This window comes from Biomphalaria glabrata, chromosome 3 (genome assembly GCF_947242115.1).
Source record: "Biomphalaria glabrata chromosome 3, xgBioGlab47.1, whole genome shotgun sequence".
Classification (NCBI taxonomy): Eukaryota; Metazoa; Mollusca; class Gastropoda; family Planorbidae; genus Biomphalaria; species Biomphalaria glabrata.
The window spans coordinates 54,548,812-54,563,922 of NC_074713.1; the positions used below are offsets into that span (position 1 = coordinate 54,548,812).

At 38.9% G+C, this 15,111-nt stretch overlaps 1 protein-coding gene across 3 annotated transcripts in view; it reads right to left on the bottom strand.

The window, feature by feature from the left end:
- Positions 1–15,111, bottom strand: part of LOC106054507 (potassium channel subfamily K member 16-like) — a 135,623-nt gene that overhangs the window by 91,452 nt on the left and 29,060 nt on the right. The window contains exons 1-2 of one of the 3 annotated variants that reach the window (XM_056022689.1): positions 14,539–14,679; positions 5,385–6,231 (exon numbers count right to left, since the gene is read on the bottom strand). In XM_056022689.1, coding sequence (XP_055878664.1) covers positions 5,385–5,898 — 514 coding nt within the window. In that variant the 5' untranslated portion in view covers positions 5,899–6,231; positions 14,539–14,679. Of the gene's footprint in view, positions 1–5,384; positions 6,232–14,538; positions 14,684–15,111 lie in introns of those variants that run through there. The other 2 variants (XM_056022692.1, XM_056022690.1) reach the window with 2 other exon arrangements.

Genomic DNA, 15,111 nt, shown 5'->3' on the forward strand with positions numbered 1-15,111 from the left:
ACGGAAATATGTTTATAGAGCGACCTAAATAATAATTTAAAAAAGATACGCCTCTGGATGCAGCCTCGAAAGAATAATATGTGTAACATTTTTGTTTCATTGGTAAATATGACAACGGCATTTGATAAAACCAGAACGCCAATTAGCAGGTCAATTGTCGGCTTGTCGGTCTGGTTGTGCCATCACTGCCATGTGTGTGTTTGAGAAGTAGTGTAACATTCATGAACTGAAGGGGATCGATTGAGACTATAATGTTACTTGTCACTGACACTCACAACTTTGCCTATATGTTACTTATCACTGACACTCATAACTCTGCCTATATGTTACTTGTCACTGACACTCATAATTCTGCCTATATGTTACTTGTCACTGACACTCATAACTCTGCCTATATGTTACTTGTCACTGACACTCATAACTCTGCCTATATGTTACTTGTCACCGACACTCACAACTCTGACTATATGTTACTTGTCACTGACACTCATAACTCTGCCTATATGTTACTTGTCACTGACACTCACAACTCTGACTATATGTTACTTGTCACTGACACTCACAACTCTGACTATATGTTACTTGTCACTGACACTCATAACTCTGCCTATATGTTACTTGTCACTGACACTCACAACTCTGCAGTACATTGGATATAGAGTTGAAGTCAGTCTCATTGGCATGTCTCGGGCGTTCTTTTAAAAAAATTAAGATTATTGCACCCTACCTAAAACTCTAGCTCTTTCTCTTTCTAAGTTCTTACTTTTAGGTATTTCTTCATAAAAAATATCTCCATTTTCATCATCTTACATTTTCACTTCTCTTTTCCCTCTCACCTTCTCTCTCTCTCTCTCTCTCGCCCTCTCTCTTTTTCTCTCACCCTCTCTTTCTCTCACCCTCTCTCTCTCTCTCTCTTTCGCCCTCTCTCTTTCTCTCTCACCCTCTCTTTCTCTCTCTCACCCTCTCTCTCTCTCTCTCTCTCTCTCTCTCTCTCTCTCTCACCCTCTCTCTCTCACTCTCTCTCTCTCTCTCACCCTCTCTCTCTTTCTCTCACCCTCTCTCTCTCACCCTCTCTCTCTCTCTCTCTCTCACCCTATCTCTCTCTCTCTCTCACCCTCTCTTTCTCTCACCCCCTCTCTCTCTCTCTCTCTCGCCCTCTCTCTTTCTCTCTCCATTTCCTCTCCCTTTCTCTCTCCATTTCCTCTCTCCTCTCTAAATCGTGAGTGGAGCTGCTGTGCTGTGAATCAGATAAACGCACGCGTGTGTGTGTGTTTGTGCGTCTATGTGGGTGCATGCCATGAAACAAAATGAAAGCATTAAGGAAAGCGTACACAAGCCGTGAGTGGGTGTGTGTGTGTGTTTATGTGCGTGAGTGCATCCTGGCTCCTCTACGTTCCGGTCGTGCCTTAAATCAACACTCTAACAAGACTTATATGTATTTGTCCTTCCCCCGAGGACAACAAAAAAAACAATTTGACCGACTCGTGTTTTTTCACTCCGCACGTCTTACGCGTGATCAACGTGACGTCTGTGACGTCTGTGACGTCTGTGCTGGACGACCTTGTGACAACAAGCTGAGAAACATTACATAAACATGTCCAGTAACTCTAGTAGTTTAAAACAAAAATGGTTCTTATGTGCGAGAGCGTTAGCATTGACGCCCCCGTGCTAGCTACGTCCTGGCGATGGTTATCAAAATGTGTTAATCGTGTAGACTTGTTAGTGCAGGGTTATAATAACCAGTGGTTCTCAATTTAAAATATCACCCCCCCCCCCCTTTTCCGAAGAATGGTTGAACTAAATATGTAACTCATGGCATAGTAAAGTACTGTAAAACACCAGAAAGATCGGGGCAGAAGAAAAATGGCAAAACAAAAATGGCAAAACAGAGAGAAACGCCAAAGCCTTTATGAATTTGCTTAAAAAAACAAAGCAGAGCCTGTAAGTGTATAGCCAGACATTCCAGGCTCAGTCCAGCCTCACCAGCCAGATGTGAAGGCAAAAAGACAGAGATCCAAGGCCTCAGCCTCCTCGATGACAGAAGTAGACTTCACTGAATGCGACGGACGAACTTTAATTGGATTCTCTCTACTCGTCCATTCATCCGTCGATCTATCCATCTTTTGTTATCATCCAATCATCCATCAGTCTATTCATCTTCACTTTCATCCAACCATCAATCTATCCATCATTCTTTTCATCAAATCATCCATCCGTCTATCCATCATTCTTTTGATCCGAGCATCTATCCATTCATCGATTCATGCATCTGCCCGATAAACTTTTTGTATTTCACTCCTAGGATTTGATCCAGCTCGCTCATGTTTCTTTCTCCACCCTATTATGACAAATCATCTCTTTCGACTATAAGAGTCACTTTATACTACAACGTTCCGTCTGTCTGTCTGTCTGTCTGTCCGTCTGTCTGTCTGTCTGTCCGTCTGTCCGTCTGTCTGTCTGTCTGTACGTCTGTCTGTCTGTCTGTCTGTCCTTTCTTTCCTTGTCTCTGTCCGAGACCATTCGTTATAGAAGGCCTGACCTGAAACGTCATAACATGTGGGCAGATTCGCCCAGTGATGCCCAACGTACGGCCCGTGGGCCAGATCTGGCCCGCGACGTGGTTCCATCCGGCCCGCAGAAACGTCGGCCGAAAGATTAGAAAATCCCTTCATTTTTTTACAAAAAAAAAACACAAAAACAAACAAACTCGAAAAATGTATCTTACCTACGTTAAGGTCCTCTGATGACCGTTAACCTTTGTACGTTTAAAAAATGAGAGAGTTAAAGAAACTAAAAGTGGAATTTGGAATCGCCCAGGAAAAGTAACGATAATAAGTCACATATTTCATTTGTATAGAAAGTGTAGCCGTTGTTGTATTCTATAACAAGATAAACGTCGTTATAAAACAAATATGACATCTTACTTGGTTTGAGCCGCGAATAAAAAGATTTTTTTAACTACGCCTAGAAATCGGAGGATCGATGGGAATTTTACCAAAAAGAGACAAGAAAATAAATGAGTCGTTGGCTAGCTAGCTATAATTTTGCTTACAATTTAAGTAGAGAAATGAAGACAGTTCCCGACGCATTAAAAAAAATGCCATTAAAATGATATGCCATTAATTAATGTAGGTACAGTAAGTAGTAAGTACTAGATCCACTGGTTTCTATTAAAGTTGTTGTAGGTCAATCCTTTTTCGATTTCGTTCCTGTTCGGTCATATGGCCCGCGACACGAGTGTCGGAAATTAAATTGGCCCGCAGCTTGAATTAGGTTGGGCACCACTGGATTAGACCAATAGCACGTTGCCACGTCACAGTTCTGTACAGGTGTGCTGGTATAAGTGGAATTAATGCCCTTGAGGACTCGAGCCCTGAGTGAACATTTTTTTTGTCTTTGCATTAAAACAAAAATGATCATGTAAACATTCACCAAGATACCCCCCTTCTTCCCTCCCCGCTTTCACAACTGGCCCAGACAAGTGATAGGATCATAGGACATTGAGAAAGTTAAAACTATACAAAAACAATGGGTAAAAATATTTATAACCGCACAGATTTATTATGTCTAGGTCAATGGTACATATTATTACATGCCTGATCCAAACTAATTAATATTGTCATATGAAATACAAGCTTTGTTTTTTTTAAAAGTATATTGTATGTTTTTCTTGTTTAAGATTTGGTCGTCAGAATAAAATAAAAAGTAGGAGCTGAAAAATCAGCAGACGAAAATGTTAGAGAAAATAAAAAGAGAGAACTGTAATTGCAATGAAACAAATATGGTGTCAGAAACCAATAATCTCAGACACAAAATTGCTCATTTCAATGGAAGCCTCATACTTTACACTTTCTAATGATTGTCGTTACAAATTGATGGCGAGTCCGGTTCAATGTTGTATTTTTTATTTGACCTCCAGACAATTTCAAAGCGCCGTTAGCACTGATGTAATAGAGGCGCTCAGACTGTCAATAGCCATCATCAGAAATGGAAGACATAATTCGTGTGTCAATAGAATCTCAAATCCGGGAACATGAAATTTCGTTTCGTTTTTTTTTTGGTCGAGAATTTCCCATTTCCTCTAGAAAGGCTAATAGCCGCTGGTCTTGGCTATGATTATGGTAGAGTTTAGTCGATTCGAAAATGTAACAAAACAAGCAAAAAAAAAAATACAAATTACTTTTGAAAAACAAAAGCCTATATTTTGAAGTCAAACTGGATTAACTTATTTGTATCAATAATGTAATAACCTTTTTAATAGATCTAGATCAAATTTTCCAAAACTTTTGAACTATGTGTACGCCTTTTATAATTTGTGTAATGCTGAGTATCCCCCCCCCCAACCACCGCATTTTAATTTATTAACAGAACATAATAACTGGGTATTTAAAAAAAATCCCCATAGTTAATGAGGTGCAACGCGTACACACCCCCCCCCCCCCAAAGTCTTTCCGTACCCCTAGGGGTAAGCTTACTCCCCTTTGGGAAACACTGGTCTAGAAATATTTTTATAAAATGCTTTTGTTTAGCGCAACTTTCATGCAAACCAATCACTTTTATGGACTTGTCGGGAAAAAAAAAAGGGGGGGGGGGTATCTGAGATAAAGTTTTCATGCTGACTTTTGAAAAAGTAATTAAATCTTTTAATCTTCTGATTGATTCACGCGTTGTCATCGACAAAAAAAAAATAATTGTGCAAAGTTTCAACTTGATCCAAGATTGGGAAGTGGGAGAAGATATACAGTGTAAAAGAATTCACTCAGACTAATAAAAGCTTTGTAAACATTGAGTTGCATTGAGAATCATAACAAACGAATATTTCCATTTGACTAGAGTAACACCTTAGGTAAAATCACTAAATTTAGAAAGCCTTCGGGATAGAAGACTTAAAAATAAAGTAGCAATTATACATAAAACACTGAACCATAATCTTCAAATACAAAAACAAAATTTAATAAAATACTCAGAAAGACACAAAGATAGAGATTGCTGTATTGTTCCATATGCTAGGACAAATTTGTACAAGTGCTCCTTCTTCCCTAGTGCTATTAGAGCATGGAATGGGTTGCCTGAGCTAGCCAGGAAAACCAGTGATTTGGCAGAATTTAGGTCATTGGTTAATATGCATGACTCAATGCATGACGCGTGGGACGAAATCATCTTCTATTTTGGTCCCATGCGCCTAAACGGCTGCGCCAAAACGACCTTCACGTCAAAACGGCTGCGCCAAAACGGCCGCGCCAAAACGTCCTGCTTCGACGTCTGTAATATATAAGATAAGATAATTTGTGGAGGGGCATGCGGTTCATTAGTGCTTCTACAATACCTAATACTTTTCTGTTATAGTTTGGTTTGAGGGTATAGTGATAAAATTTCAAACTTACCCAGAAAAACTTCAATGGTGCGTTGGAGGTCGTTTTTCCTTTCCTGCTCGGCGCCCGCCTCCAGGGCGTTGAACACAGCGGCGCCGATGCAGACGTACACCACGAAAATGATGATCAGAAAGAAGAGCCGCCTCGCCTTCATGCCCTCGCCTTTCTCCTCTTTCTCCTTCTTCTTCTTTCTGGCGCCCTTCTTCAGCGCCTCGCAGTCACACAGCCTCCTGTCCGAGATGACCACCGAGCCGTTGGAGGTGGTGGACAGGCTGAAGCTGGCGTTGTCCGGCATGGGGAGCGTGCCGGGATGCTCCCTGCCCCCACCGCCGGGGCCTCCGTTGTTGTTGTTGTTGATTTGAAGGTCGTCGTGGAGGTCGTTGTGGTAGCTCCGCCGGTGCTGGTGGTGTTCGCAGCAGCAGCAGCAGCATCCATTCTGGTGGGCGCTGATGGTGCTGACGGCACTGTACCGAGACAGCGACGTGTCGGCGCCATATAAGGCATTCTGGTGTGCGCTTGACGTCATGGTTTAACTCTTGAAGTGAAACAAAAACTTGCTGTATCCGTTTTCACTTTAGAGGGAATTTCCGAATCTATTTTAAGCAAACTTAACAAGAAAAAGAAACTTTTTAAACATCAGAAAGATTTAAAAAATGAACGAATACTTTTAAAAAGAATACAACTAAATATGAAGAGGTCACTCGCTTTCTCTTTCACCCATTCTCTTATTTAAATCCCCTTCAAAGTGCAGAAGCTCATGATTACAGGTGTCTTCTCTTATCATAGTTATCCCGACAGTCTTTTCGTCTTAGCAGACGACCAAAATTGAGAAAGTGCGCCATCTTGCGACGAAAGGCAACTGAAAAATACACACACAAAAAAAAAAAGGTAATCTTATTATTTGGTTTTGATTAATTTTACACAAACATAAACCAGTACAAAAAATATACTGCTTTTAAAATTTAGGTCAAGTCATAAGAATAAACTTTTTTTTTTTTTGGTCAAAGAGGAAAGTCGTTCTGCGCATGTCCGTAAGCCAATCTGGCAATCGACATTTGCATGGGAATAACAAGACACGATGATTAATCTTTTTATGTGTGTGTCTGTAATTGCAGGAAGTGAGTACTGGACATTGATTGGTTGAGCCCTAGATTTATGAAATCATTTGTAAAAATGTTACAACTCTGTACACACACACCATCAAGATTTGTTGTACATTATCAATATACTGAGTAGATGAAAAATGCCATAACTTTTATTTCAGCTATTAGATTATGAAAAGATTTCCGGTGTCAATACAGTTAGTATATCATTAAGTGTGCCCCCCCCCCCACCTCCGATATGTGAATCTAATCTGACTGAATATATGGGCATTCGGACTAATGCTTCATGGGCGGGTACCTGAGAGGCAACCGAGAGGGCCGCATGGATGCCACCATGACACGTATTTAACTTTTTAAAGGTTTTATCATTTTTTTCTTATAACAGGGGCCCTCTAAGCGTCGAGTTAAAAAAAACCCCATCTTTTACAGACTCTTTTTACTAATGTAATCGAACACATTTCCGAAGTAATGTAATAGCCTGCATCCGTAGACAGTGCTACCAGTAGGCTTTATCCTTTTATAGCCTACAAACCTAAAGCGACTCTTGGACGCTGACTGCAGAACTAGAGAGGAGGATCCTAGCAATGGAATTGAGATGCTACAGAAGGATCCTAGGTATCAGATTCAAAGACCACATCACAAACCAAGAGATTAGAGACAGGGTTACTGCAGCGATCGGACCCCATGATGACCTGCTAACTATTGTAAAGAAACGCAAGCTTAAAATCTATGGCCATATTGCAAGATCCACGGGGCTCGCAAAGACCTTCCTTCAGGGAACAGTACCAGGAAAAAAAGAAGGAGAGGCAGACAGAGAAAGCGATGGGAGGACAACATAAAAGAATGGACGGGCCTGCCATTGATAGAGGTTTTAAACAAGGCAAAAGACAGGGAGGAATGGAGAAAAACGGTCGACGAATCTTGGTTGGCGCCCCAAACGGTCCAACAGACTTAAGGGATAAGAGGGGGGGATGAGGGGCCTACAAACCTACAGTAACACAGGATCTATATTTGTTATCTAAAGATATAGAGTTCAGTGCATTCATGCGTACAGTTATTAATACATTATCAAACTTAACATAATGACTATGAGGACTAATGACTATAATGAGATGCCGACAGGGTCGGATTTAAGGCAGGGCAGGAGGGGCTACAGCCCCGGGGACTCCACAAAAAGGAGCCTTCACAAAATAGATTTAAAAAAAACAACCTTTATGGACTTACTCTCCACAAACTCAAAAACATACAAAATATATATTTTTTTTAACAAAATTAAATAATTGTCACCTTTTTTTTTTTAAAGTAGTAAAATTAGATAGATCTAAAATGTACAAGTATTCGATTTCTTTCCTCTAAAATATAGCTAGCGATTAGATATCAGTACGCTTACTGATTAGTGTTAAAAAGTGGATTTTTCTAAAGCTTTCCAAAAAATAAAAGTGTAGGGTACTCCACAAACGTAAATCCGGCCCTGGATGACCATCATATGACATACAATTTATGGGTCCGATTCTAAAGAAATGCCAGGGCCGATTTTGAGACAGTCCGCCCCCTGGTGGTAATCAAACTTGACCTCAAAGCAGTGGGCGTCGATGAAGTCTATCGGCAAGAGATACTGGCGGATTCAGAGGGGGGGGGGGGGGGAGGCGGCAGGGGCGATCGCCCCCCCCCCCCACTCGGCCCTTCCTATATATATATAGGCTTTACGCACGTTTATGCATAGGGTTAGGGTTTACTGGGCGTAAGGGTAAGGGTTTGAAAAAAAATCGCCCCCCCCCACTCCAAAGTTCTGGATCCGCTAGTGGCAAGAGATAGCCTCAAACCTCACGATGTGGAAATGGGTGTCGCAAAAGGAAGCTATAGGTCGTGACTAAACACCAACTAATATATGTTAGTGTGTGCTGGTAAATGCGCGTGCTTGGATGCACTGTCTGTAGCTTGATCACGTGATCCGGGTTATGGGTCACGTGTCAGTGTCTTTTCATTATGTAATTGTCAGTCTTCCAACTATCGTGACATCCAACTCTGTCATTCCTAATAAGTTGCTTTTTAAAGACTTCTAAGTTTTTTTAAAGACTTTTACGTTTTTTTAAAGACTTTTAAGTTTTTTTTTTAAAGTCTTCTAATTTTTTTTTTAAAGTCTTTTTTTTTAAGTTTTCCTGTTGTCAGAGACATGATAAATAGAACAGGAAATAAATCAAGACTTGAAGATCGGTGCCTATGGACTAAATCAATACTCTACAATTTAGATGACAGAATTCTCCTGCTACGACTGACATAAAAAGCTAATGACAGACAGAAAATACAATTTCTTTGGTCGCTGAGTGTTGTCCAAATGAGAAATGTTTGGTTTTTTTTTTAACGGATTTTCCCGTAATAGAACTTTGGCTTCTGGTAGGTGTTCTCAAAGGGACACAATACTAATCACTTTATCCTATATTCAAAACTTGATTACCCATTCTTGGATGATTTATGAATGTGTAATATAAGCTTTTAATAATAAGCAAATGATACACTTTCAGATCTCTTATAAGTCTTAACCACTCACCATTTCAACGATAAAAAGGACTATAATAATAATAAAGGCACATTCCTCGTTCCATATGCTAGGACAAATTTGTACAAGTGCTCCTTCTTCCCTAGCGCTATTAGAACATGGAATAGGTTGCCTGAGCTAGCCAGGAAAACCAATGACTTGGCAGAATTTAAGTCATTGGTTAACATGCATGACCAGATGCCTGACGCGTAGGACGTAATCATCTTCTTTTTTTTTTTTTTTTTTTTGGAGTGGCGTCTGTATTTTATAAGAAGAACGAAATCGTTTTTGATCAAATAAATACAAGAGACGTTTTGACGTCTGGCGATCTCGTTACTTGTACTGGAACAATCGAAAACCATTTTGGAAAAAAAGGGGGGGGGGTAAATTCATGTTGTGGGTTTGACCAGTCATAAGGGAAGTGGATCAGATCAAAGAAAGGTGTATTAGATAGGTGGAAAACGTGGTCGAGAGGCTAAGTGCGCTTGAACTTGGCTTGGCTACCTGTGAAGGGGACTCGAGGTCCGACTGAGCGCCTGAAGGCAGCACGGAAAACCAACTCCTAGATCCCCCCTCCTCCCCCCAAACTGGTCCACAACTGAGATTGGACCAAAGCGCTCTGAGCATGCTATAAGCATGAAAGTATATACAAGCCATAATAATAATAATGATCAAATAGATGCCATTTTTATTTGACTTTTCTACGGCCATTGAAAATGGTTAAGTGAAGTTCACCTTTCAGACCTTGCAATCTATGGATATCAAGGTCATCTGTTTCTTTGGCTAAAGGCTGACCAGCAATGTGTCATGTGGCCAGCACAACGACCAACCGCCTTTACTTTCCCAGGTACCCATTAAAGTTGGGTGGTCTCAGGGGCAGACTAAAAAAAAAACCAAAGTTCAAAATCCCTGTCTTCATCGAGATTCGAACCCAGCGAAGCGCTTAACCACCCGCCACCACTCCCCTTTACCACCATAGCTTGCTTAAAAAAAACTAAAATATTTATGAAATTACTGGCTCATTACATCAACGGATTCAGGATTTTCAGATAGGGAGAGAAAAAACTGTAACAATAAATGGCTGCAAATCATCACCAATACTACTAAACAATACTTCTTAACAATACTACTAAATTCTAAACTCAGGTTTACCTAGACAGGCGTACATCAAGGAACAGTCGTAAGTCCTCTAATTTTTTTAATTTACATAAATGACCTACCAAATTGCATTAGCTCAGTATTATGGAGGGTGTGTGTATGTGTAATTAAAAAAAACAAATACTAGTATACCAATAATATGGCTTTATTCGATAAAATTAGACCACAGTAAACAGTGAATGAAACCAACACATCTCACATAACACTGATGCAGTACTATATACACACACACCCACACTGGACATGAAACACACACACTGGGCATGACCTTCTGACACGCTGGACGCACGCAGAAAATCAACTCAGTTTACACTACAGTATGTTTCTATGGTGACGGTGGGAGGAGGTTAGCGATTGGTTGTGAGGGATGCAACATAGGTGGCAATGTCGTCACTTGGTCTTCGTCAGGGGAGACGACTCTAGAACGTCAGACAGAACGGTTATGCTGTTGTAGTGAGTTAGAGTTGTTAAACAATATTATGACTCAAGTCTACTACAGTTATTTCATTTGATCACAAGTTTATTTTGTCTCTATTATAAATAAAGTTATATCTAGTTTTGTACAAAACGAAGTGGATCAAGTTATTTATAACAAGTTATTTGAAGTTTTAATAGTTTTCAGATCTATTACGTCTACAACGGTTTAGTTGTCTACCAGCAGTTTGGTGCTACAAGTCAACGACCGGTAACACTATTCAGGAACAAAAGTCAGATTATTTGCAGACGACAGTAAACTCAGGTGTAACTCAAGGAACTGTCTTGGGTCCACTACTATTCTTAATTTACATAAATGATTTACCAAATTGCATTACCTCAGGAACAAAAGTCAGATTATTTGCAGACGATTGCATAATATATAGAACAATAAAAACAACACAAGACACAGATATTTTACAAAGAGAATTAGATGAATTACAGAAATGGGAATCAAACTGGAGCATGTCTTTCCACCCAGAAAAATGTCAGTTATTAAGAGTAACAAAAAACTAAAACAAATTAATTCTATTTATCTTATTCATGGCAAACCAGTAACACAGACTAAAAACGCAAAATACCTAGGTGTTATAATAAATGAAAAACTGTCATGGAATCCACATATTGATGAAACTATACAAAAATCAAGCAAAGCATTAGGATTTATTAAAAGAAATTTCTATAAATCAAATAAGAACATAAAACTAAAATGTTATTTAACCTTGGTTAGGCCAATAATAGAATATGCATCCTCCGTTTGGGACCCCTCAACTCAAGAAAACATTAAGAAACTGGAACAGACACAAAATAGAGCAGTGAGATTCATAACAAACGAATATTCACACTTAACCAGAGTAACACCTTTAGGAAAATCACTAAATTTAGAAAGCCTTCAGAACAGAAGACACAGAAGTAAAGTAGCAATAATACATAAAACACTGAACCATAATCTTCAAATACAAAAACAGAATTTAATAAAATACTCTGAAAGACACAAAGATAAAGGCACATTCCTCGTCCCATATGCTAGGACAAATTTGTACAAATACTCCTTCTTCCCTAGTGCTATTAGAGCATGGAATGGGTTGCCTGAGCTAGCCAGGAAAACCAGTGACTTGGCAGAATTTAAGTCATTGGTTAATATGCATGACTAAATGCATGACGCGTAGGACGTAATCATCTTTGTTTTTGAAGTAACGTCTGTATTATATAAGATAAGGTTAGATTACATAACCAATACAATAAACAACAATAAAAACAACACAAGAGACAGAAAATTTACAAAGTGAATTAAATGAATTACAGAAATGGGAATTAAATTGGAGCATGTCTTACCACCCGGAAATATGCCAGTTAGTAAGAGTAACAAAAAAACTGAATCCAACGGAAGTAAAAAAAAAAAAATTCACGGTAAACACTACACACTCCAAATATTTAGGTGTTATAATAATTGAAATATGTTCACTGAATCCCTATATTGATGAAATTAAAAATAAAATAAATAAAAAACATTCGGTTTATTAAAAAAAATGTCTACCGATTAACAAAAAACATGAACTAAATTGCTATTTAACCCTTAAAGCGCTGAGCGGTTTTTTTTAAAGTAATTAAAGCTCTCCTTTCCAGACCTTGCAATCTATAGGGTAGATAATGTTGAGGTTATCTGTTTCTTTCGTCAACGGTTAACGAGCAGGGTGTCACGTGGGCAGCACAACGATCAACCACCTTTACTTTCACCAATAATAGTTGGATACCCATTAGAGTATAATTACCAACTTAAAATTATTCTATATCAACTATTTCCCCCCAAATCGACGAGCGAAGTTTCAATTCATTCTTCTTTTTCTTCGTTCTCATTGTTATGTTGGAGTGTTCAGATGACTAGACCAATACATAAGATGAACTGCGCAGTGGTTTCCAAATCAGGGAGCTCTCCATATAGTTTTCTTTCTATTGGGGTAATTTGGGGCCAGTGTCTTATTCGGGCCTCTTGGTAAAGAGAGCAGTTTTGGAGGACATTCTCTGGTGATACTCCACATGGGCAGATTTTACTGGTTCCAATTTTGAGCTTCCGGTACATGTGTTGTCGCATTCTGTTGTGTCCGGTTCTGAGTCGAAATTCATTGATCTAAATCATTTCAAAGATTCCAATGCATTAAAACAAGAAACTGGTAAAACTGAAAGATGTCAATCTTTCGGCATCAGGTAAAAATATCGTTAGAACTTTTTAAATATTTAAAGAAAAAAATAACAAGCAATCAAAAGAAAGAAAGATGGACGCTCACAGCCTAATAGCCACGTCTGCTGAGGTCTAATGGACTCGCCTCTGGGTCAGGACAACCTAAACAGAGTCGCCATCTCTAATTAACATGAGCGAGCAAATATAAGACTTTTATGAAGGAGTGTTTGTAACTTATACGATAGGATAATAAGACTGGCATTGACCTTAAAACCGGGTCAGTTTGTTATCACTAATGAGTCGCAATCTACATAATGAGAGAGACAGTCTATCATTAGTGCGTGAAGACTTTATTTTTGTGTGTCTACTAATTCTTACGAAACTAAGAAACAAGTAGCCCCCCCCCACCCCCCCCCACCCCCAAATCCCTCTTTTAAACGAAGATACATTCCAACGTGTTTGTTGCGCAAGTTTTATCAGATAATTTTTTCAAATTAAAATATAAATGTTATATTCACAATGAGCAGATAGAGCGAAGTCATTAATCCTTCGACTCTTATTGCAAATGCAAACTAGTGGCGACCGTAGATATTATTAATAATTGACATTAGAATGTGGTTGAACCTGTATTTTTTTCGGGTTTGTAAAATTTCCATATTTTAATGTTTATTGCGTAATTTGTTACAGCCGGACATGTTAGTCGGTACATTGCCGGAGAATTATAAAGATGGAGAAGAGACATAATGAAACCACGGTTTAATGATAAATGGACTGAGAAGAGACATAATGAAACCACGGTTTAATGAGAAATGGACAAAGGAGAGACATAATGAAACCACGGTTTAATGAGAAATGGACAAAGGAGAGACATAATGAAACCACGGTTTAATGAGAAATGGACGGAGAAGAGAAATAATGAAACCACGGTTTAATGAGAAATGGACGGAGAGGAGACATAATGAAACCACGGTTTAATGAGAAATGGACAAAGGAGAGACATAATGAAACCACGGTTTAATGAGAAATGGACGGAGAAGAGAAATAATGAAACCACGGTTTAATGAGAAATGGACGGAGAGGAGAAATAATAAAACCACGGTTTAATGAGAAATGGACGGAGAAGAGAAATAATGAAACCACGGTTTAATGAGAAATGGACGGAGAAGAGAAATAATAAAACCACGGTTTAATGAGAAATGGACGGAGAGGAGAAATAATAAAACCACGGTTTAATGAGAAATGGACGGAGAAGAGACATAATGAAACCATGGTTTAATGAGAAATGGACGGAGAAGAGAAATAATGAAACCACGGTTTAATGAGAAATGGACGGAGAGGAGAAATAATAAAACCACGGTTTAATTAGAAATGGACGGAGAAGAGAAATAATGAACCACGGTTTAATGAGAAATGGACGGAGAGGAGACATAATGACACCACGGTTTAATAAGAAATGAACAGAGTGGGGAAAAAAACGAAGGGACCGGGTCAAAGGTCACGAAACAAAGCGAGAAGAGAAAAAAAAGAAAGAAAGAATATGGACAAAGACAGAAAATAGACAAAGCGAAAGGCAGAAAAGAGAAAGACAAGAGCAACAAAAAAGAGAAAGAGAGAATCTGAGAAAACCACAGGAAATTGATTGGTTGAAATGTATAATTTCAGTCTGTTTTTAATTGAAACAAATGAACAAACTTTGTAATAAAATATGCAACGTACCTTTCAGCGTTTCAATGCGATAAATTTTTAGAATAAACAAAAATTTTCGTTGTCGCTTTTTATTTCAATAACAATTTTAGTATACAGTGAACACTATCAACAGGTTGATGTTGATACGCGACAGAAACTATGTTTAGAAACAATATTCACTACGACCCCAGCAACATTCCTCCAACCAATCATCTGTCTCTGTCTGAAACATCTGTTGTGCTCTCCCCTTTGCGTCGTCTGCTATGCATTTCCACCAATCAAATGATTCATAAGTGGCTATTTGTTACCCTTGTTTGTTCTTGGAGTGCCCATCTACAGACAACTGAGACAGATTTTTTTATAAGCAAATGCATTTGGTTGAAAGCAGGAATGCAGGGACTTTAATGTTATCCCGGGGTACTAAATATACACAGTCACATTCAAAGATAGATCGTAAGATATGGTTGCAATGCGCAGTTCGAATCTAGGCATGTGGATGTTTTGCGACATCTGGGAGAAGTGTATTGAACTAGAAGCTACGAAGAATTGAGAACTGTATTGAACTAGAAGCTACGAAGAATTGAGAACTGTATTGAACTAGAA